Genomic DNA, 25214 nt, shown 5'->3' on the forward strand with positions numbered 1-25214 from the left:
ACGTCAAGAGTGCCAACCCTGCTACCGTCAGTAGCTGTGCAACCCTGCTCGAAGGCACACACTCTGAGCAGACTGTTAAGCAGACGTTAGAGTCACCATCATCTCTCCCTTCATGTTTCTGAACCACGCACATACAATAATCGACTTTCTCACAAGCGCTAGGAGTTATCTCAATTTTAAAAAGAAGTCTCCCAAGCCTGAAAATCCTAATTCTCAGGAAACCATTCTTTAATTTTTAAAAGTTACTTTTAATTTAGACGATCCAGTCATTCGGAAACACCGAAGACAGACAAGAAAACAAACATCAAAGGATTCAGTACTCAGTAACTTGCTCGGTTCTTTTGTTTCTTGAGATAATGAGCTGAAATGTTTGTGCAAGGGCAGAAGCAGACCCAGTCACAAATTAGCAGCCACTCTTTCAGTACCAGCACCTGTGCAGTACGGGAGGGTCCTGTACATCTGACATCTCCCAGCAGTGACGCAGACATGGCCTAAGCTGGCCAAACACACCCTCACCCTCAGCCACCCGCCCCTCAGACAACGCAGATACCTGCCTGCATGTCCCATGGAGTCACCATCCTCCCTGCAGTCATGCTCCCTCGCATGCCTTGCTCTGTTTGTGCCTCTCATACTCTGGTTTATACTTACAAATCAAAAGCTGTCAACCTACCAGACGGAAACCACCATTTATAAACTCTTATGTTCACCTTTAGGGAACTCCTGATGGTCATTTTTATTGGGTTTCGTCCACCACAAATGTGTAAAGCTACTTCCTATTTCAAACGTTAATTGCTATTTTCCTCTCCAAACAAGGTCTCAATGACACCGATACATGGCACATAAAACCACAAGTCCCTCAGTGAAATAAATTACACTGTTGGGTTAGTGCAAACTGCGGCACCGGACTATTAGCAGGCCAGGCCCGTTAACAGCGTGCGACGTGTTGCCACTCTCCCAGGACAAACATAAACACTTTCTGAAGAATTTTTGGCTTTGCATCCTTCTTTCCAACTAACATTTTACTCCAGGAGGCCGAATCGTAGCTGCCCCACAGAGCAGATCGCCACTGAGCAAGGGCCCTCACCCAGTAGGTATTCCTCCCAACAAACACAGACTCTCAAACAAAGCTGCCACAGGGCTCATTTAATTTCTAAATGACTATTAATTTTACCTCATGTCAAATACACACTCTAGAACTCCTTTGATCCTAAAGGCAAAGGACGCCCTGGGAAAAGCCCGTTTATGAAAGGTATCAGCCACAGAAAAAGGGTAAACACAGGCCCTGAACTGTAGGAAACTTGGTCCACAGCAGGCTTTGATATGGAAACAGCAGCACTCCCCACCCCCACCCCCCATTACACTCACTACAGGCCTCAAAATAACATCAGCTACAAAAATGCTTTAAGCACCTCAGCTGAGGGGGGCAACAATTCAAGAAGAAATTTCAGAAATCACTGGATTACTCAGGTCAACTTGCTCCCATTGTAGTAAGAGGGATGATCACCACTTACTGTGCTCTAGGTATGCCTTACAAAAGTGATCTCAGTTAATTCTCCTAACAAGTATCCCCATTTTACAGAGAAGGAAGCTAAGCCTTGAAAGAGAAGTGACTTGCCTAAGGTCTTAGAGCCTGGGTACCCAGAGCAGAGACTGAACCCACGCCTCCTTGATACTAGGCGGGGTCTTCCTTACCACAGAACCCATCTAAATACCAGAACCACTCAGTCCAGCCCTAGCCCCAGCGGCAAAATGGGGCTGGAAAGGGCTGTCTCCCAAGCATTCTCTTTCCCAAGAGCCTGATAATAATGTTTATCATTACTCTAATATTTATTAATTGGTAAAACACTTAATCAGACTGCACAATCACCAAACAAAATCCAATCCTGTATATTTAATCATTACCATTTTTAGGCTACAGAAAATGCATGGTCCTTAGGTTCAGGGTGAGCTGGGCTGATTGTGAGGTACAACTGGGCTCCAGTAAGGACCACAAAACAAGGACCAAGATATCTTTGGGACCTGGCCAGACTGGAGGAAAAACTTGGTCCTCTCATGAAGACCCTAGAGTTCAGGCATTACAGAGGCTGATTAAACTGGGGTGGAGATCAGGGATTTAATCCCGGTTGTCAGGAAAGAGCACAGCAGGGGAAGTGATCAGCTAGAGAAAACACAGAAGGAATAAATGCAAGAGAAGACAGATGGAGCACATTAAAGACTTCTCCAAATTTTACAACTCTCTGAATTGTAAAAACAAGAGCAAGATACTTGCAAAATAACCACAAACTTTGATTCTTACACTCCTATTCTCCATAAAACTATACTTACATGATTTATACCTTTTTTGGGGGGGAGCAATTAATGAGTGTATATATACTATTTCACTGCACAATAAAAAATCATGAATACGAACCAATCTTCTAACTTATTAACATTACATTTTTACAGTAAGTTGGAATCCTACGAATACACAATTCTATCACATCTGAGCATTTAATTTTATAAATATGAACAGTATTATATAAAGTCCCATTAACTTTTCTTCTGCCACTGTGGTTACAGACCCCCATAGATGGCTAGAAAAAGAAAAAGAAAAAGAAAAAGAAAAAGAAAAAGAAAAAGAAAAAGAAAAAAAAAAAAAAAAGATAAGGAGAGGGGCACCTGGGTGGCCAGTCGGGTAACCATCCAGCTTTGGCTCAGGTCATGATCTCAAGGTCTGAGTTGGAGCCCCACATCAGGCTCTGCACTGAGAGCAAGCACAGGGCCCACTTCGGATGCTTTGTCTCCTCTCTCCCTCCCGTGCTGGTTTTCTCTCTCTCTCAAAATAAATTAAAAACTGAAAGAAAGAAAGAAAGAAAGAAAGAAAGAAAGAAAGAAAGAAAGAAAGAAAGAAAGAAAGAAAGAGAAAGAAAGAAAGAAAGAAAGAAAGAAAGGATAAGGAGAACTATACAAATGAAACTATGCTACATGCAGTAAAATAAGTAAAGAGGTAAAAAGTGTGCCTTCATGAAGAAGCAATGCTAAAACACTTTTCCACTAAAAGGTCTGCTTCCTAAATTACCCTTCACAAATGCTCAAGGCTCACACCCCACCTTTGTTTATACTTGTAATAATTCTGAAGAGAGGGGCGCCTGGGTGGTTCAGTTAAGCACCTGACTCTTGATTTCCTCCACTTAGGTCATGATCTCACAGATCTGATAATGCAGAGCCTGCTTGAGATTCTCTCTTTCTTTCTCTCTCTGCCCCTCCCTCCCTCTCTCCCTCTTTCTCTCCCTCTCAAAAATAAATAAATAAACATTAAAAAAAAAAAAAAAGAATCCTGAAGAGAATAATCAGGTTTTCCCCACATGTAAATGATTTCAAGAAACTAGATATTCCCCAAAAGCTGTTTTTGTCAACACATATGCAGTCTTAAAAATTGAATTTGTTTCTAATTTGCATGGTTTTGCACACAGAAATTTTCAGTTCAAGTAAAACATTCACTGTTCACTTCCAAAGCATCATGCTAGCTCTGCACAATAGGACCAGCTCACAAATAACTACATCAGTGCCAAAGAATAGCCCCCATGGGAAGTTCAAACACCAGACTATGAGGGCACTACCAGAGAATCACTTCTCAGGGTCTGGTTTTTATACACACACACACACACAAAAGTAATGATTAATGCCACTGGACAAGATTAAGCTTGCTCTTTTTATTGAAGCTCTAATAGTCCAGCCAATGGTAATCATTCTTCTTCCCACTACAGAGACCTGGTCAGACCCACCTCTGGCCTGCAGAATGCCTGCCCACTTTGGATCAATAAGCCCTGTGATCCTTAATACGGAACAGAAGCCGCTAACCCAGCTGATTCTTTCTGTACTCATCAATCAGGGTCAGACTACAGCTTGGCTTATGACCCACCGGGAGATGGGATGTCTGCTGCATAGTTCCTGGAAAAAAGCAAGGAGACATCGTATGAAGTCAATGAAGCAGCAGAAGTCAGGTGAACTAGAGAAAGGACCAATAGGGAGGAAGAATTTCCAGAAGAAACAGGGTTCTCTCCCAGAGGTGGCACAGAAAATTCCACATGAAAGTGGTCAGTTGCCAAGGGTTCCAGAGGAAGCACACTCAACTCTGGACATTAAGGTCGTGTGGTAGAGTCCAAAGGTCAATTTAAAGAGATACATACACGTCCATCCAGGCTGGGAAGATAGGGGGATGGGTAGACAGACCAGGTTCATTGGGTAGATGAAACTCACCAAGTAGCAAACAATAACACGTCCTTACTCAATATTTGTGAATTTAAACAAAAATCTTGATCTTATAATCTCTTTGGCAACTTTTAGAAAACAAATTTTTTTTTTTTTTTTAATTAAGTAAACTCTACTCCCAATGTAGGGCTCGAACTCACAATCCTGAGATCAAGCGTGCTCTACTGACTGAGCCAGCCAGGTGCCCCCTCTTTGGCCACTCTTAATCTTGAAATAACCTCCTTTAATGATTCTAAATGTTAGAACTCCACATAATGGTAGATCTTATTTCGTGGGTTAACTGGGAAGTTAAACAAGGGAGAGAAATGAACAGCAACGCCTTGCCTCATGGGCCTGACAGCAATGGCATGGCTTACCTGGTGGGTTTCTAAGTACTAAGTACACTGCAGTGACCTCATTTACTTGCTTGAGCCCAGTGACAGAAGCCACTGCTGCAATTTTCAAAATGAGCTTGGGTGGTGACAGAGACCCCGATTTGCTGGCTAATGGGGCCTGGCAGTAGAGAGAACAGAGTCCTCCTCCCATCCCTGAAACGCTCAAGCACATCCTGACCTCCAGTCACACCACAGCGTCTCGTACACATGCACCTCCACAAATAGACTCAAAGTTCCATGAGCCCCAGGTAGTACGTCCCTCTGAAAGTGAAGGCACTGGGCCACAGAAGGAGGGGTGGCTCCCAGCTGCGGGTACTATGCGTGGGTGGAAGAACAAGTTCAGACCTGTCTGTTCCATGGCTGTGTCGATCCCCCCGGGAAACCTGCGAGGGGGAACATCACCTCTCCACAGCCCAGGCCCTGCCCAGCTCCACCAGGCACCGGTCACACACACAACAACGTGGCAGTCCTGCCTCCCCCCCACCCCTAAGCCTGAGAAGGCCTCTCTCCCCCTCAACTTCACCACCAACCTTAAGGAATCAGTTTAATCTCACCACGTCTCAATTTTTTCATCGACGTGTAATCACAATCAACTACATAAAAGTTACTTGGCACCACTTCTTACACTTTTTTCAGCCTATAAAAATACCTCAAAGATACACCTCAAACACTTCCACTGGACTAGGAGTCAGAAGTCCTATCTTCATTTATATCAGTCATTCACCCGACAAGGGCATATTAAACACCTACGACCTGCAAGGAACCAGAGTTATGAAGGTGAACAAGCATGACAGTCTGGAGTCCCTGCCCTCATGGGGTTTTGGTCAAGTTATCTGGTGCCTCTAATTGAAATCAAAGCCTTGGATAAGCTCTTTTAAGTCCCTTCCAGCTCTTCTATCCCCTCCCTCTCTGCTTTAGTGCCAAGAGGAGAATGAAGCATTCTGGAATGTTCTGCTTTCCTGAACAGATGCTATTTTTATTCCACGTACATATAGCTCAGGCTGCAGACGTGTGACTTATCTCCATTCTGCCAAGCAAAAACGACTCGTTTTCATCCCAGAGTTTCATTAGACTACGTGGAGCCCTACTCTAGAAGGCCCAGTGGCATGCACACCTCAGGCTCCTTGGCACAGGGACCCTCACTGCCCCATTTCTTCCACATGGAGGAAATCTGGTTCCTTCAGATCAAAACGACATAAAAACAGGAGCTGGGCTGCCAAGGCTTCCTCACATGTTGCCTGGATTTGTTTATTTCTTCTTCATCAACTCACATCATTTCTGACACTGCACTTCAACTTCCTGGACACAGCCACGGAGAAAAGCTTTTAAGAGGCACTGAAGTGCAGCCAACTTCTGATTAGCCGCAGTCATGAAGGAAAGGAACAGCACCCGGCCAAGGCAGGAGGACTCTTGCCTCTAAGGACCACAGGGCAAAGATTCTTGAACAGAATGTGGAGAAACATTAGTGAAACAAGTGAAATGCCCCCTACCCACCAGAAACATTCCCCTCAGCTAACATTTCAGGAAAACACTTGGCTGGAGTTTTACTTTCTGGAAGTTCCCAAGAGCCCCACATCTACCAGAAAGGGAGGGGTGTACACTTTCCATTATCAACAGACAGGGGGAAACATCAGCTCCTGAATCAATGGGGGAATCGATTTTGGTAAGAACTACACAAAAGGAATCTAGGATTAAAGGCACTTAACAGTGGTTAAGGTTAACAGAAGTGCTCTTTTGCTCAGAGCTAAGTTCACAAATATTAAGCAGAAATGTATGCAGTACAGGGAGGGAGAAACTAGAGAGAAGAAAATAAGACCACGAATGAAGATAGACGTGGGAAAAGCTGGGCCTCAGAAATAAACTATCAACAGGCAAGACTTGATGTCACTGTCCCTCCTGATCATATGCAGAGGCTTTCCAGAAGTTACTCAACGCTTTATGACTGCTTCAGATAGACAAATAGCCCTTCCCACCCTCCCTTCTTCAATCTCCCCCAATTCCCACCTCGTCTTGTCCAGCCCACCCTGGTCACTCTTCTCCCCTTCAGAAAAAAACCAGGCTGCCTTGAGGGATGGTGCCAGCTGGTGGCTGGTGTGGAGAACTATCTATTAACCACTACTTTTCTCTCCCTTCTCTTGGAAGAATCTGGATCATTCTCCTCCTCCTCTTTCCTCTGTGCCTTCAATAATAATCACAGAGAACTTAATTTGAAAGTTGAAAGTCCCCGGAGAGAGAATCCCGGCTCCCCTACTTCCCTCCTGGGGAACCTAGAACAAGTCCCAGAACCTCTGCCTTACTCCCTTCTCTGCAAACATGGATGGGAATAGCCACCTACCGAGTGAGGCTTTCGGAAGCAGCGGACGGGAACATACACTAGGAACAGAACAGGACTAAGCAAACAGAAGGCACAGCTTCCACTTTTACGCCAACTCTCCTCCATAAGATTGAACACTTTGAACACTGCTCAGCTCAAAGGAATGTCATGACCATCATGCTCCAAATAAATCACATCAACAGGTGACAGGCAAGCCTTCCTCAGAAGTAAAAGATATGATGCCAATTCTAACAGAGCTCTCGTCTGGTGGATTTCTTTATTTTCAGTGTGGATGACACACTGGCAGAGTGGTATGTTGGGACACGCATCAGCTGTCCTGAGTCACTAACTCTCATCACTTAGAGCAGGAGAAACTATGTTCCTGATCACAGTGCCCGGAATGGTGTCTGTGCCTCCCCAGGCCGTCCCCCGGTGCCAAGGAAATCCAGCTGTCAGGCCCCTGAAGGGGAAAGGTCAGCACCCACGAGGCTCTGCTCATCCCCAAATGCCATCTCACCGTGATAAAGGTCTCAAAGGGGCTAATGAAATTATCTCCTCTGCCTTTTATTCCTCAGTAACAACCACAAAATTAGATGAAATGACCCCCTGCTCCTCTAATTTAAGGCCTATTTTATTACCTTCAACCCCAATTCTCTTTTAAATGGATGTAAGTCCCTGAAGACCCACAAGCCAATGAGATTAGTAACTGACAGCCCCTTCCTCCAGGCCTGTTCTCCAGAGGGCGCTTCTCCTTCCCCCAGGGTGGGGTCACAATCAGTTCAATCTTCATGCTTCAGAGACATCCCCTTTGAACAGGATCAACTGTTTCTCCAGCCCTGCCTGGTGCTGCGCTCAAAGGAGCAGCGGGCCCCTTCTCACTCGGAGCATTAACGTCAGCTCAGCCAGTAAGGCGAAGGCAAAAAGGAGGAGGTCAGCACGGTTAATTGTCCACCAGGCTCAGATGCAGGCCCCCTCAAACCAGCACCTTGGGAGGGCTGATCACCCCCATAAAATGTGAAGTGCACTTTGAACCCAGGAACAAGGAGAATGAGAACTATTTGCCCCAGCCTGCTGGGCTTCAATGGGAGCTTCAGCTGTTTGTTTTCTTTTTCAGCTCGTAGCCATCAAGGGTAGGAGGATACTCTGCAGTCACCCCAGGCAGGGAGGCAAGCACCATGGCCTGCCCATCAGGAAAGAAAGGAGAAGAAAGATAAGCATCAGTGGAGGTGGTCTAAAGGGAGCCAAACAGGGCGGCCACCAGCTTTGAAGAAGGAACCTGAGAGAACAGGATTCCGGAAGCCTAAGAAACCGCTTAATGTAAGAAATGCTCCATAGAGAAAAGGAATCATTTAAAATGCAGAATATTTATTCTTCGTCATTAAAAGAGATGAAAGGGGAAATCTTTTCACTCTCTTTTGCCTCTTTGGAAAAGTTACTTTTATTAACTAGTTATCTGAAGGCCTCCTTCCAACTCAGGTCCATAATTGTAAAAAGATGCTAAGAAACAGGAAATAGCCATTTCTTAACTGAAAGGGGACATGAGAGTGACCAAAACAATAGTCCTTTCATAAAGCAAGGTCCAAGATATTTCATTTACAAGCAAGTTTTCCTGGAAACAAGTACTTATAAGTTATCTTTGAAATCAACAACAAGCTTCTACACTGGGTAAGACAGACCAGCCCACATATCACAGCTCAGAAGTGACCTGATCAAAGTAAAAAGTGGCTCCTAAGTGATGCACTGATTGTGCCCTGGAAATGGAAAAAAGCAAACTCTTCCCATAAACGTCAATGCCTGGGTGCAGCTTTACCATGAACCTCAAAAGCCTATTTTGGAGACTTGGCTGCTTCTTTCAGAAGAAGAAAAGATAAAGGCTTCACCTGAGAAAACCAAAGACACCCGGTGGGGTTGGGAGGGGGATGTGCCATTTACTTTTTGCATGTGTCTATAACCAGCTACAGACTGGGTTCCCAGACACTTCGGCAATAAAGGAAATGGTCAGTCAGAGACCAGCAAGCTAATGACACTGGAGTCTGAGACCAGCAGAACAGTCGCTATGCCTGCTAGTTGCCTTCGCTCTGATGGCTCCCAAATGTCTACTGTGGACACTAGGGGCCCAGGCTGGACAGTGTCTTTGGATCAAGGCCAGCGCTCCAAAACAGCCATCTTAACCACACACACACACACACACACACCCTGATACACAAATTCTACAGGTGGGGTGCTAGCGGGCTCATCTTTAGAAACAGTAACCATTCCATGAAAGAACACCACAGCGTAAGTCCAAAACACAAAGTTTGGAAGCTCTAGGAAAATCCAAGAACTGTAGCACTTCTTGGGCTAGTCCAAATGATGTGGGGTAGTCAAGATTCAACCAGAGAAGGCAGTGAAGTGTGCCTGAACGCACACCTATGTTTGAGAACCCCATATGGAGGAGGACAGCTGAATAACTTGACCTACCACATTTTTTTCTAACCAGATTAGAATTGTATTGTAAAACAGGAGTCACTCCGAGAATCACATCTCCCAGAAGCTCAATGCGTTGCCAGTTCTTACCAATCTGTAAGCACTCCTCATGCATTTGGCAGCATAAAAACTAGACACACAACAACCACCTTGCATTCGGGTTCTGCAGGAATGGTGCAAAACAGTCAATAGTCAAATTTCAAAACCTACTATAAAGCTAAAACTCCTCATATTTTAACACGTGGGCTTTTAAACTGCAATTAATTTCCTTAATTTATTTTTCAAACATGGCAGACAAACTGGCTTACATGGAGACTGGAAATTCCTGAGCAAAGCTGAAGTCCTCACTCTACCCAAGCCCTAGGAAATTTTAAGAACACGAGTAGGGTTAACTGAGAGTCACATTTCTTGTACTGCTTTGTCTTTCACTAAATTCTCCCATATGGCTGTACAACTGGGGCTCAGCACCAGGTAAAAGAAACCACAGTTATGTGATTGCTTTTACATGGATTTATTGGCCAGTACCTCTACTAGGACTGCAGAAACCAGAAGACAACTTTTTTCTCTTTGCTTTAGTGCCACACACACCCAACCAAAGCAGCTGGAAAGGCTGAACAATGAGCAGTGTTAATGTAGAACAGGATAGGAAGGCAAGAGTAAAGACTCAATACCATATTCTCCTAGATTCTCCCATTCTGGCTTCAATATTCAGTGAGCCACCACCCTGGGGGTTGCGAATCCCAACCCACAGGATGAAGCCAATCAGTGCACCTCTCAAAGAACCCAATGACCTGAGAAGTCTGGGGAGGATTGAGGTGCACTGATTTAAAAGCTTTTCATTAAAGGGGTGCCTGGATGGATCAGTTGGCTGACCATCCGACTCTTGATTTCGGCTCAGGTCATGATCCCAGGGTTATGGGATCAAGCCCCGCACTGGCCTCCACACTGACCATGGACCCTGCTTTGGATTTCTTTTCTTTTTTCTTTTCTTTTCTTTTCTTTTCTTTTCTTTTCTTTTCTTTTCTTTTCTTTTCTTTCTTTTCTTTTCTTTTCCTTCCTTCCTTCCTTCCCTTCCTTCCTTCCTTCCTTTCTTTTTCTGTCTTTCTCCCCCTCCCTGTTCTCCTTCTGCCCCTCTCCTCTACCCCTCTTTCTAAAATTAAAAAAAAAATTCTTAAGCTTTTTGTAAAATTATTTAAACCTGAACTGTGTTTTAAAACAAATGGTCAAACCACTCAGAAATATTTTCATTGCCTCCAGGTTATATATTGGGAAAGTCTGTTGACTGCTCCCTTGCTGCCTATACATTTAGACACATGTCCAGCCCTAGAGCTGACCAGGGCTCCCAGGGTCCCGGTGACAATGGTCTCTCCAAGAGCAAACTAAGAGCTGCAGGTTGTCATTTAGCACATTAGTGCTTCATGACCTACATCATTTATTACTCCATAGAAAGACAATGACACGAAAACTCCTGACTTTTTATCCCTTTCATTAGGGGGAAGAGTCTAAACTCCTACTAATTTAATATATTAGGGTAAATTCTCAATTATGCATGTTTATATGAGCAAACAGGCACAGAATTAATCCAAAAGAGCAATTTACGTATCATTTCATTGGCTTAGAAATACATTATGATTTTTTTTGTGGTTGTGCCTTAGCTGAGCTTACTAGGGGTTGTTGTTTTTTTGTTTTTTGTTTTGTTTTGTCAGACATATTTATTCATTTACTGAAAGTCTGTTTCATGCCGGAAAATATGCTAGATGGGAGACTACAGCCAAAGAACTCACAGACTAGAAGAAAAAAATGCACACAAACACTTAAGTAAAGCTCATATAGCAAGCAAGTGTGCTGTCTGAGCAGATAAGCAGTGATTGGTTGTGCTGTAAAGGTGAGGAAAAGGCTATGCTCCAAGAAGCCTCTTCCTGATGCAGTTTGATAAATAACAAAAGAAATTCGGACTGGGTCTTAAATGAAGAAAAAGAATTAAAAAAATATTGTTTAATGTTTATTTTTGAGACAGAGTATATGTGAGCAGGGGAGGGGCAGAGAGAGAGGGAGACACAGAATCTGAAGCAGGCTCCAGGCTCCGAGCTGTCAGCACAGAGCCCGACACGGGGATCAAACTCACAGACCGCGAGATCATTACCTGAGCCGAAGTTGGGCGCTCAACCGACTGAGCCACCCAAGTACCCCTAGAAAAAGAATTAAGCACGAGCTTACATGGATGGGAGAAGGGAGCCCTGCACAAAGAAAAGAATGTTGGGTGGTGAAAAGGCCAGCAACACCCAGGAGAAAGCCAGCCAAGTAAACACCTTCACCCCATAAACTCTCAACAGGGGTGGGGGACCACCTCACACCTTTCCTCATTTAAGGATTTTCTTGTTTTTGAATGAGAACTCTGGGAGTTACCAGGGTGCATCATCATGACTAGAGTTTTCCTACAACCCACCTAAGCATGAGGAGCAGGTCCCAAGAACTAACCCCTTACCTGTATGATGAGTGCGCTTTAACGAGATGCAAAAACCACAAGCCAGCTGTGAATTCAAGAGTCTGCTTCCCAGTTTACCTAAAAAACAACAGGAAAGGACCATTTTTGTTAATTTGGAATAGCCAGTCTTTTAATGCTCCCAGGAAAGGTCTGCAGACCATGCCTGGGGCTCTTGGTCTCAAAGCAGGAAGCCTGGCTAGGGGGTCAGGTTGAAGAGACCTGAATGAGAATCCCAGGGTTGTAACTCAGTGACAGGGTAACTGAACTGTAAGCCAGGTACTTAACCTACCTTTGCCTCAGTTTCCTCCCCTGCAGTATCTACCTCACAGAACCACCATGACAAGCCTGGGATCACATGAGTGATCATGTGATGGGCTTGCAGCCCCTCCACAGAGACTGAGAAATAAACAGGCAGTAATCAGGACCTTGATGCAGCCGATATGAGCCAAAGTGAGAAAACTTCGAGGTGATGTGAAGCCTTTACAGAAGCCCTAACTGGTTCCAGAGGGGTCAACGGAAGCTCACCAGAGCAAGTGATAGCTAAGCAGAGGTCTAACAAGCAGGAGATGTCAGACTAAGAGGACAAGCAAACAGCATACCAGGGAAAGCCACCAGCAAAATGGGATGCCCTGAAATGGGATGTGAGTTCATAAAAGAGTGAATTTAGTGGGGCGCCTGGGTGGCTCAGTCGGTTAAGTGCCCGACTCTTCATTTCAGCTTAGGTGATGATCTCTCGGTTCGTGAGCTTGAGGCCCACACTGGGCTCTGTGCTGACAGTGCGGAGCCTGCTTGGGATCTCTCTCTCCCTCTCTCTGCCCCTCCCTCTCTCTCTCAAAATAAATAAATAAACTTAAAGAAAAGAAAAGAAAGAGGTTAGTGACCACTGGAGTATTTCAGAGGCCAAGACGGAGGCTGGCAAGAGACAAAGCTGTAAAGGTAGAGAATCACAAAAGGCCTTGCAGCCATTTTAGGACTTTGGACTTTATCTTAAGACCAATGGCAAGCCCAGGAAGGATCTTATATAGGAAAGCAACATGGTCCAGGAAGTTTTCTGCAACACCTGAGACAAGAAGGTCTTAGAAGGAGGCAATGAGAGCCCAAATCAGCAACTCCAAATGCCACATCCCTGGTCTGTGTGGAAAGAGCCAATAGAGAAGGTTCTAGGGCCAGGGCCCCTGTGGCACTCCAATGAACCACTGCTTCTGAATTACTGGCTCTTCCAGCACCGGGCAATTCCCCACAGGTAGACACGCCATCAGGAGTGGAGTCTGCTTGTCCCAACACACCCTCCAGAAGGTCAAGGAGTGCCTAGTGTCACAGTGGTTCTCAAAGCGTAGTCCCCAGACCAGCAGTATCAGCATCAACTGTGAATGTGCTAGAAATGCAAATTCTCAGCCCACCGCAGACCTAGCAACTCAGAATCTCTGGGGATGGGAGTAATGTGTTATTAAAAGCCCTCCAGGTGATCTGGATGCTCCCTTAAGGCAGTGGCACCAAACGCGGGCAGTGCCAGGACGGGGGCTGGGGAGGGTACAGAGCACAGAGCTGGCCTGGCCTATGACCCACGATGTCCATTTTTGTTTACAAGAAAACACACAACTCCGTTGAGGCTTGGAATCCCTCCTAGCCCTGCAGACTGATGGGTAGAGAGCCCAGAACCCACCGCTGGGGTGGGGATATGGTGCTGCAGGAGAATTTTGTTTCCTCAAGACGTGCCCCATCCCCTTCTACAGCCTGCATTTGCTTCAGGGCAGGAAAATGAACTCCAGCTTCAGGCAAGTGGACACATACTTCTCTTTTTTATTCACTCATTCATCTTTTTAAAATATGGATTGCTTCACAGATGTGTGTGTCATCCTCGCACAGGGGCCGTGCTAATCTCTGTATCGTCCCAATGTTAGTTTAAGTGCTGCCAAAGTGAGCACGCACGTCTCCTTGCAGACTGTGTTTCTCCCCCCACCTAGGCACAGAATCTGACCACTCCAGAAAAAGAAATGGGCCATCCGGAAAGCTCCAAGTGGTTTTATGTGAGGGTCAAGTTTCCTTCTGGAGTGTGGAACACACTCCGTGGTTACAAAGATACCAAGGCCCAGGAGCCATAACGTAATTCAGGATGAGAATAGCTCAACTCAGCTGCCTCTCTAAGTATCTATTGTCTCCATAGAAGAAAGAAAAAATTATCCCTCCCACCCCCCAACAAAAAGGATATTTCTGTAAAGAGCAGACAAATCCTCACATTCTTATGTTTCTATAGTTCTTGTTTTGCTTAACAAAAGGGGGGGAAATGGGGTCCAAAACATAAAAACAGGGGCACCTGGAAGGCCCAGCCAGTTAAGTGTCCAACTTTAGCTCAGGTCATGATACCACAAGTTTGTGGGTTCGGGCCCTGAGTTGGGCTCTGTGCTGATACCTCAGAGCTTGCAGCCTGCTTCAGATTCCGTGTCTCCCTGCCCCGCTCACACTCTGTCTCTGTCTCTCTCTCTCAAAAATAAATAGACTTAAAAAAAAATTTTTTTTTAATAAAAACAGTATTCAGATCGGGGCACCTGGGTGGCTCAGTCGGTTGAGCATCCAACTTCAGCTCAGGTCATGATCTTACATCTCTTGAGTTCGAGCCCCACATCAGTCCCTGCGCTAACAGCCTAGACCCTGCTTCGGATTCTGTGTCTCCCTCTCTCTGCCCCTTCCCTGCTCAGGCTCTGTTGCTCTGTCTCTCTCTAAAATAAATAAACATTAAAAAAAATTAAAGGGGCGCCTGGGTGGCTCAGTCAGTTGGGCATCTGACTTCAGCTCAGGCCATCATCTCATGGTTCAGGAGTTCGAGCCCCGCATTGGGTCCTGGGCTGACAGCTCAGAGCCTGGAGCCTATTTCAGATTCTGTGTATCCCTCTCTCTCTGCCCCTCCCCCACTCATGCTCGTGCACGCTCGCTCTCTCTCTCAAAAAAAATAAACATTAAAAAAAATTTGTTTGAAAAAAAAAAAAAACCAGTGTTCAGATCAACACAGATCATAGCCATATACTGCATACCCCAACCATACTCAGCTTCCAGAGTCTGCCCCTCTTGCCAACATCACAAAGAGGGTGGCTGGGCTACAGGATCTCATAACAGGTCAAGCAAATACGTGTGGTCCAGGGGAACAAGCAATGCTGCAGAGATCCCTAGCACCTTCCCTATACTACAGCCTCCACCTGCACACCCCGGCTCTCCAGCCTCCCCACCCACTCTGTGCATGTGGAACCCACAACTGTAAAGGCTTCATACATGTCCCGCATGGTCTATGTCTCCTGCACTGCACACATAACTACCCACATTAAGGTAACGGCTCTTGGGGCACCTGGGCGGCTCAGTCAGTTGAGTGTCCAACTTCAGCTCAGGTCATGATCTCACTGTTCGCGGGTTCGAGCCCCGCATCGGTCTCTGCACTGACGGTGTGGAGCCTACTTGGGATTCTCTCTGTCTTTCCCTCTCTCTCTGCCCCTGCCCCCTCTGTTGCTGGCGTTCTCTCTCTCTCTCTCTCTCTCTCTCTCTCTGAAAAATAAATAAAATTTTAAAAATAAATAAAGATAATGACTCTTCTACAGCCTCTCTTATCAGACTGTCAGCTCCCTGGGGGGCTCAATAAGCTTGTGTTGATTAAATGACTGAACACACAGGGGCGCCTGGGTGGCGCAGTCGGTTAAGCGTCCGACTTCAGCCAGGTCACGATCTCGCGGTCTGTGAGTTCGAGCCCCGCGTCAGGCTCTGGGCTGATGGCTCAGAGCCTGTAGCCTGTTTCCGATTCTGTGTCTCCTTCTCTCTCTGCCCCTCCCCCGTTCATGCTCTGTCTCTCTCTGTCCCAAAAATAAATAAACGTTGAAAAAAAAAAAAATTAAATGACTGAACACACAGACATACAGACTCACCTAGAATAAGAATTTCAGGCCTGGATTCATCCCTTAACTGTCTCTAGCCCAAACAGGTAAAATGACTTGTCCAAAGTCACAGAGCAAGCTAATGATCACACTACAGGAGTCAGTATAGATGGTTCTCAGTGCTTTCTGACTTTCACAGGCTGTGTGTTCCCACCTTTCCTGGGTACCAGGAAACCAGTACCCCTTGAAGACAAAGGTATTTTGTTTGTAATAGGATGTATTCATTTTTTGTGTGCTTTATTTCAAGACCCTGACTAAGAGCATGAAGGAACATCTTGTGAATCTCAGAATCAGGGGCACCAAGCCCAATCTAAAGACAGAGCAGGGGCTCTAGGAGAAGCATGGGCAGGAAATGGCTGTGGGTGAGAGTGTGGGTCAGTCTTCATAAAAGTTCCCAGAGTTCTGGTCCTGAGATGTACTTCTGTGTAACTTCTCTATTAGTTCAGGCTTACTCAGACAGCGGGGGTAAGATAATCTCCCAACCCATCATTATACTTTTCTGAAAACACATTGTATCACTCAAACAAGCTTTGGCTTTGGTAAGAGGGTATCTAAGTTCAGAGCTCACCCAGGAGCTGTGAACTGTTCTTTGCAGACATGACAAGAAGGCATGCATTACAGCACACTTTCTAGGTGGCATGGAGTCTCAGAAGAATCAAGCCCTTCTCAAAACAGACTGGGAAAAAGCCCCTCAGTAGAGGAAGGGAGGTCTCTCCTACTGGCCAATTTCACCTGTTAAGTAGGCACAGAACAGCATCATTTCCTGAGCTTTGCTCTCAAAATTAAACACACTTTTTTTTTTTTTTAATTTTTTTTTTTTTCAACGTTTATTTATTTTTGGGACAGAGAGAGACAGAGCTTGAACGGGGGAGGGGCAGAGAGAGAGGGAGACACAGAATCGGAAACAGGCTCCAGGCTCCGAGCCATCAGCCCAGAGCCTGACGCGGGGCTCGAACTCACGGACCGCGAGATCGTGACCTGGCTGAAGTCGGACGCTTAACCGACTGCGCCACCCAGGCGCCCCTAAACACACTTTTTAAAGACAGCAAAATAACCCCAAGTACAACTGGGATGTTTAATCTTAATTTCCTTATGTAGATCACCTGGCTTTTCATTACAACTGGTCAAGTATATGGGAAATAGCTATATTCGATAGAAATATGCCACACACATCATCAAGGCTATTCAAGTCCCTACAACACAGTATGTGTGCGCACACGCAAAGTAAAGAGGGACTAGTTTTGCCTCGGGCGGTTCTAGGTAGCCTGGCTCCCGGTGAGCTGGCCTGTGTACCTGCTGCCTCTAGCTATCCTCTGTGGCACTGCCCTCCTTGTCCAGTGCCCACACTCCACCCCATTAAAGTCAGAGTCCCCTCTCTCATTCCCTGACCTTAGCTGCTTTTGAGAAGCATGTTATGAAATTATTCCTGTTAAGGTATAAATAAAAAATATGCTACCTGTCCTATACAGATCCTTATGTGTTGAATAAGAGTTGTTTAAAGAGAAGTGTTTGGACCAAATTTCTCTAATGATAGAATTTTAGGCAAAACAGTTAAGTGAATTCCACTTTCCTTTTTTTTTTTATTTTAATTTTTAATAGATCAAGAAGTTCATCACTCCCATTCAGCAGTTCCTAGGGGCTTTGATGCTGTCATACATGATTCCAGAAATACCAAGAATCTTCTTAATCTCAGTGACCGTCTTTAACACCAACGACAAGAATCTCTCTGCCAGATGGTGCAGGTGTACCAATCAGGAAATCACTAGTAATAAAGGCTCAAATAGCCTCAGATCTCGGGCATGAAGGCTGCTTCTAATGTGCGTTCTGATGGAAATGTAACGGTGTCCAAATCACCAGGCAAGAAACCCTTTTCCACACCCTTCCAATCTCATCACACAGACCATTTCCTACTTCATCTGTTTCACAAACTGACTTGGCCTCTTGCGTGGGGCTGAGATGGACCCTGCATCTGCAGAAAGGGGAGGTTAATGTTGATATAATGATACGGAAAGCCCAACTCCTCAACCTGTCAGTTCACCTGGATCAGAACCAAACTGGTCTGTGGAGGATGAAGGGCCCCTCCTCATCCATTTCTGGTCAGCATTTACTTAGAAAGGGGACACTCATTATCCCCAGCTGTCTGTCTAAACCAAAGTGGGAGAGGGTGTGGGAAAAGTCAGCTGCAGGACATTCCTGAGACTTCTCCGTAGAGGCCCAAAGCTTAAAGCCTAGAATTTCCAAGCATGCCCAAAAGCACTTAATAGTCAGTGTCTGTAAAACCTTCCTAAAAATAACAGCTTCACAGAACTGAGCTCTTACGCTGTTGAAAAAGGCCTCTCTGCTTCGGTTCCACCCAAGATAAGGGCCTCTGTAAGAAAAAAAGCATGTGTCAAGATAAAAATTAAAGTGATCCCACAGGGACAGAAACCAGTTCTTCACAACCAAGTACCCAAGAGGCCAAGAAAAGAACTTGTAAGGGCATCCATCCCCCAGACATGGTCAACATCACAGGCTCAGATAGATGTGTTTCTAAATTGATGTTTCTTTACACTGGTGTTTCTAGAACCAGCCTGACCATAAGAACTACCTGGAAGCTTTGTTTAAAAGCTATAGGTCCCCAGGATCTACTCCAGCCTTATAAAGTCAAAACCTCAGGGGAGAGGTCTGAGAACATCTATATATTCTAGCCAGCTAGCCCAGCAGAATATCAAGCAAGTTTCATAAAAAAATGCTCCAAATAAAGTAAGAGGTAACTTTTTACAAAACTCTGTAATTACATTAACCGAAGTTACAGGGCCTATGAGAAAATGCAGGTTTAATTAAAGAAAGGTAAAGCCTTCTTTATCTAGTTAAAATTATGGAATATACTCAACATGCAGTGAGGAAATCAATTTAACTAAAACTTAGCAAAAACAAAACCTGCCCTTTAGCTTAATCGTATCTCACCTAAGAGACCCTCCAGAACGTCCCTGCCCTAAGGACTATGGGGAAACACTGTGCAGCTGCTCCTGGTGGCCATTATGGGTCCTAAGGACAGTGACTAGGCTCAGGGCCCTTGGTCTCATCCCAATAGAGGCCAGCCCTAGGTAGCAGGCAACCAATTCTAAGTCAGACCCCACAGATGCCTCCTGGTTATCAGACTGTACAGGTTTTAGCCTCCAGCTGACTAGTCCACAGTCTTATCCACGACCCACCTTTGTGTGAGCCTGGCTACATGGAACCAGCAGCATGAGCGTGGCAGGAAGCATGCCAGAAATACAGAATCCCAGTCCCCACGTGGGCCTGCTGAATCCAAATCTACATCTTAACAAGGTCCCAGGTCATTCTTGCACACACTGAAATTTGAGTGTTTTATCCCCACCTGTGGAACACCCAGGTCATCAGCCCACCCGCTTATGCTCCAGACTCTCAGAGGCCTTCTGCCCTCACACTCTTGTCAGTCTTGGTTTGTCTTGGGACCAAACCACCATCAACAGGGTCCAATGACTAATCTGACAATCCAAAGCCTGACTTTTCAGTAGTTAGAAAGAGGCAGTAAGTACTGATCATCTCTTACATTCTGAAATAGGGAGCCCATTACCATAAATCAATAGAGACAATCCAAAGTCAAACAATACCACGGAATGCTGGCTCTTTTGGTTCCAACACAGTGTTAATGAGGGCAAGGTCACAAGCATGATTAGCTTCCGCTGTATCTTGGCACTGACTCCAACCCTCTAACCTCTGGCCGCCTACAAAGGCTGACACACCCCTGGTTACAAAGAAGACGCAGAAGAATGACATGGGGAGGTCTAACAGAGCAGTACCAGTAAATAACTCAAAGAACTTCAATGACTGATGAGCAGAATGTGTCGAGGAACACAACACGCAGCCCAGAGGGATGGCTGACATGGCAGATGACCAGGTCAGAATTCAGAATTATCTGGACAGAAACAGGAAGTCCCATGGTCAAGATTTAAAAAAAATCAAACACACATATATAAGCAAGAGGAATCTAACATGATGGCACTTCTCATTTTAAAATGTTTTAAGGGGCGCCTGGGTGGCTCAGTCGGTTAAGCGTCCGACTTCAGCTCAGGTCATGATCTCGTGGTCCGTGAGTTCGAGCCCCGCGTCGGGCTCTGGGCTGATGGCTCAGAGCCTGGAGCCTGCTTCCCATTCTGTGTCTCCCTCTCTCTCTGCCCCACCCCCGTTCATGCTCTCTCTCTGTCTCAAAAATAAATGTTAAAAAAAAATTTTTTTTTAAATAATAAATAAAAAAAATAAAATGTTTTAAAACATGCCAGTTGTGTTGACTAATACACCTGCTGAGAAAGCTAACCAATTTACTGTTAGGGTCCACCAGTCTGGTTTCCAGACCAAGGAAGTAGTGGTCGCTCTGCAGCATAGCTGATAAGACTATCCTAAACAGGCCCCCAGCCACCTGTCCACACAGATGAACACACAACCTATCACACTTTTTCATCACCACTACCAATTGTGTTCTTATAATAAAGTGTGGCCTCCTTACCGGGCTATAGCTCTTTTAGGCCCTGAGTTATAGTTTAAACATTCCACACACCAGCTTAGCTCCTTCAAAGCTGTCGTTTCTTTACTAATAGAGAAAAGAACTATAGGCCTAAGCACCATCTCGAAAAAACACATAAACAGACAGGACAACCTAAGCACACTCATTTACCGAAAGGATTCAGATCAAAAAGACCTACCATCGCCTGTTTAAGCCAGCACACTACGCTACCTAGTACAGCATAAATCCATGCAGAATTAGTAATTAGGCCAGTAAATTATGAGCTTCTAGTACAGAAGAACCTTGAAAGGACTACTATAAAAATGAGCAAATGACAGAGTAGGTATCTGTTTAGACATACTTCTATGTGGGATCATCATCTAGGAATAGACAGCCATTACAAAAATTGGATGTGATTTTAGACTGTTTTTAAAGATGTGACCCATGTTTTTTTTAAGTCTGTATTGAATACCCAAGTAATAGTCATTTATAAAGACAAAAACACTGCTTACTGGTACAGCTTGCAGTTCCCAGACTATCCATTATTTTTAATTCCAGAATATTTGGTCTCTACAAGCAAGAGGAAAAAAAAAAAAAGGAGTTGAAAATTGTTAAGAGGTTAATTTGTCCTCAATATGTATGTGCTATGCACCACTTACCTAAAGATTAAACAACCCTACTGTCCATGCAGTTACAACCATCCTTAAACAACTGGCTAACTGCCTGAAAACTGGAAAACAACATGTGAAATCCAGCCCAACTGCAGCCTGTCCCAGGAGAAGGGAAGCTTGAACCCCAGGTGCCCTTGACAGCACAGCTCAGTGTGGAAAGAAAGAAAATGCTGAACGAAAGAATCAGTAGAGGAAAAAGAGCCCCTCTAATTTTCCAGGCATGTGCAGGGGTTGCTGCTAAAGGGATATTTAAGATCTCACTGCTGGTTTGGGTTGTACTGAACACTGAAACAATTTTTAAAAAGAAAGAATCCCAACATGTCAGTATAGCACATATTTAATTCAGTACTTATCAGATTTGATTCAAGACTTCTTATCAGACAGCCATTTACACACCTAGATGTATAAGTGAAACACCTGTCAAATCACATTTACAATGTTTATAAAAACGTACAAAATATACACTAAGGAGTCGGCTTCTGTATAGTTCTGAGAGAGCTGTCCCACTCTGGCTGTGGGTCACAGCACCTAATCACGGTTGTATTCCCTAGCCTCCCAGTATGAGCAACTACAATTATAGCAAATGCGAATTTTAATTCTTTTTAAAGACAAAAACCTCCTTTACAATGGATGCACCACAGTTGTAAGGAGAGGTACGGTGTTGTGGCGAACATGTTTACATACACACACACACACACACACACACACACACAGACCCACCAACTCTTTTGCTCTGGTTTTAAAAGTAACAAGCTATTGGGGCACCTGGATGCCTCAGTTGGTTAAGCATCTGACTCATGATTTCAGCTCAGGCCATGATCTCATGGTTGTGAGATCAAGCCCCACATCAGGCTCTGCACTGGGCATGAGGCCTGCTTGAGATTCTCCATTTCCCCACACCCCTCTGCCCCTTCCCCACTCTCTCTCAAAATAAATCAATACACGTTAAAAAAAATTAATAAAAAAGTAACTGCTATTTACAGAAAATCTGAAAATATTACAGAAAACAGAAAAATAAAGAAAATAACTAGTCACTTGTAATCACCAGACCAAGGCGAACAGTTAAAATTTTAGTCTACATCCTTCGAGTCTGTCTATGGCTACCAGCTTTCCTTCCGATGGCACCCCAGTTAAGCAGGCAAGGGTGAGGGGAGATGTTCTTGGTCATTACACAGACTGACAATCATTAGTCACCCCCACTGGCCTTATCCTAGATCCACAGCCGTAAGGGGAGTAATAGCTGTGCACAAATCAAATAGCATGCCTGCAATTTAACAAGCATTCACTGGGGTCTATTTTGCACACTTTTAATTATTTCACAAATGAATGAAATTCATAGTAACAGCAATAGCCCTGGAGGGCCAGATGGTAACTTCAAAAAAAGAAGGTGGATAAGCCTCTCCTTCGTGGACATGAAAACAAAAGTTAGTTCTCACAATATAAGGTCTCATGGCACCTATGGATTCGGAGGCTTCTCCTTTGTCTTGTAGACAGCCGCCTTCTCCCTGTGTCTTCTCCCGGGAAAAGCCTGACCACCCTCTTTAAGGGGAGAAAATTAGTGCTGGGGAGAAAGGGTGTATGGAGCATTTGGAAATAAAGACCTGGGAACCCCAAATGTGTGTGGAGCTCCCTACCAGCAATCCAGGGATGGCTGCAAGTCTGTGCACTTATAGGATGAGAGATATTCAGCCCATAATCAAATATCCTTAGTTCCACAAACAGGGATGCTTTAAAAGGCCACATATTCACTGTTATAACATCCTAGCTTCATACATTAGCCTAGGCTGCAAATCCTCAATGTATTACCCGTAAGTTGCCAAAAGCCAGGAAACCTGGTGACATCATTGAACCATTCTCTGTACATACAGAAGACACAAGGAAAGAACTGCTTTTACAGCTAATGTCACCTCAGTAATTGTTAAACTTTGTTTGCAATGAACCCGCTGAAACCCTCAATATTCTTCATTCAAATACCATAATTGACTACAGAATTCAGTACTTATTATTTTAGAAACCATGTGAAGAGTTTTAAAAGCGAGTTTGGTTGTGATGTCCTAAATGGAACCACAACAATTCACCCAAGTAAACACCTCTGTAGTCTTACTCAATTTTGATGAAAGTATTTTTTAAATAGGGTCCAAAACACCACTTAATCAACAAATGTAGTATCAAATCAAAATCAGAACCTACAGGAGGAAAACTCAAATACACTGAGGCTCTTCCTTCTTAACTGGCAAATCTCAAAGTCAAAGTTGGGAACTTCTCTTGACCTAGCTGACGATATTACAGTTTAACTAAGAAAACACACAGATAACACACCTCTATGTTCAGTACTTTCTAGATGTGCACAAAACTACTTTACTTCCTCAGCAAGTAAAGGTCATCTTACATTTTCTTAAACACAACACATACCTGTGTAATAATCGGTCCAAGCTGCTATAACAAAATACCAGAGACTGGATAATTTAAACAGTATTTATTTCTCGCTGTTCTAGAGGCTGGGAGTCCAAGGTCAAGGCACTGTGAGATTTGGTTCCTGATGAGAACCCTCTTACAGGTTTGCAATGACAGCCTCCTCTCTGTGGTGGAGAGAGAGCTGATGTGCTCTGATCTCTCTTTCTCTTTGGGTAAGGACACTACTCCCACCAGGGAGGTCCAGACTCATGACCTCATCCAAATCTAATCACCTCCCAAAGACCCCACCTCCAAATACCACCATGCTGGGGTTAGGGTTTCCACATATGAACTTGGGGAAGAACATGGTCTATAACGTATGTGTGCATGTGTGTGTCTGTGTGTCTGTGTTGGGGGAGTGGTAATCAATTTCACCAGTTATACATCCTAGCTACTTAAGTATGTTCACAGCCATTCTACATATATTCCTTTCAATGATCCCAGTTCAAAGTAACATAAACAGATATCACCAGGTCTGTAAAATAACAGTGACAGACTGGTCATTTAAGGCCAAGGTCAGAGGTTTAATTATCCCAGTGAGGCCTGTTGCAAGGATAAAAGAGAAAAATTCAGTTACAAGTATACAGATCACTCCCATCCTGAGCACTGTTTAGTAAATCTCAACAATCCAGGCAACTACTTGCCACTACTATAAAAACAACTCCATCTTTCATCTCTAATCCAGACTCTCTTCCTGCCCGTGTTTTCAGCTCTCTGCTGGACATCTCTCCCTGGAAGGCTCACAGTTCTGTTCGGGATCCAACTGAACTCATTACTCCATACCATCTCCTCAAATTGAAGTTCCCCACAGTTGTTCACCTCAGTGAATGGTGCCATGACCACACCAGTCACCCTGGACTCCCTCTTGGTGTCCACAACTGAGAGAAGACCCAGGAAGGGTAAGCAGTCTCTCCCAACCTCTCCCTCTCCAAGTCCCTCAAGGATTCCCACACTAGCCTCTCAGCTCAACTTCTGTCCCCACTCTGGTCTCCTTGTCACCCAACCCACCTCATGGCCACCAAGTTCTTTCTAAAGCACTATAAAACAAGTCATTTACCTGCTGCAAATTCTCTTTCAGCCAGCTTTAGAGATGAAGTTCAGGTTCCTCAGCTCAGTACCCAACCCCAGCACCCTCAGGTACTTCCCTCTCGACCTTGCCTCCATACACACGATTACTATCAGAGCCCTACCTGCCTTATACCTTTGCCAGCCTTCTAGACTCCAAACGTGTGATTATTACTGCATCACGTATTAATGTCTTTTTAAAAGTAATAAAAAAGAAAACCAGGAACCAAGTATCCACTCTTCCTTTTCCTCCTTCAGCCACGCCTTACACAGCAAGAGAGAGTGAGGTGTCTCAAGTGCCACACCAGATTCTTCCCTGGGCACACCTGGGTTTTACAGGGTGATGACCAGAAGTGACCTTTAATTCCTTCTTTGTCTTTCTAAGGCTCAGAAATCTCACCTTTGAGAAAGAAACTCTTTGTTTTCATGGCATGTTGGCTGATGGTTCTCCTCACCCACTACCCAAATGGACACAGACTTGTATTAAGCACAGAAGAAATAGTCTCTTTCTCCCTTATCCCGAGGGAGAACCCATAAGCCCGGCTGCCCCCATCACTACCCGCAGCCAGGTCCCTTCCCTCTGAGCAGGCTGGTTTGTGGAAGGGAAGCACGCCCAGTGCTCTGCTTTCCCAGTACAGGCTGTCTGAAATCATAAAAGGAGTTTCCCGGGTTGATGGAGGTCATTTGCACATGGAGTTTGCTTCTCCAACTAG

At 44.8% G+C, this 25214-nt stretch overlaps 1 protein-coding gene and 1 non-coding gene across 2 annotated transcripts in view; both read right to left on the bottom strand.

Moving 5' to 3' along the window:
• Positions 1–25214, bottom strand: part of LOC124509747 (vegetative cell wall protein gp1-like) — an 82533-nt gene that overhangs the window by 53391 nt on the left and 3928 nt on the right. The window contains exon 3 of the mRNA XM_047076408.1: positions 11891–11968. Within this exon, the coding sequence (XP_046932364.1) occupies positions 11891–11968 (78 nt within the window). The remainder of the gene's footprint in view (positions 1–11890; positions 11969–25214) is intronic.
• On the bottom strand, positions 13712–13815 carry LOC124523142 (U6 spliceosomal RNA). The gene has a single exon (XR_006964930.1). It is a non-coding gene; the product is annotated as a U6 spliceosomal RNA (small nuclear RNA).

Source organism: Lynx rufus, unplaced genomic scaffold, assembly GCF_022079265.1.
Source record: "Lynx rufus isolate CCGP_SWC_20201006 ecotype Redwood Valley unplaced genomic scaffold, mLynRuf1.p SCAF_1, whole genome shotgun sequence".
Taxonomy (NCBI): Eukaryota; Metazoa; Chordata; class Mammalia; order Carnivora; family Felidae; genus Lynx; species Lynx rufus.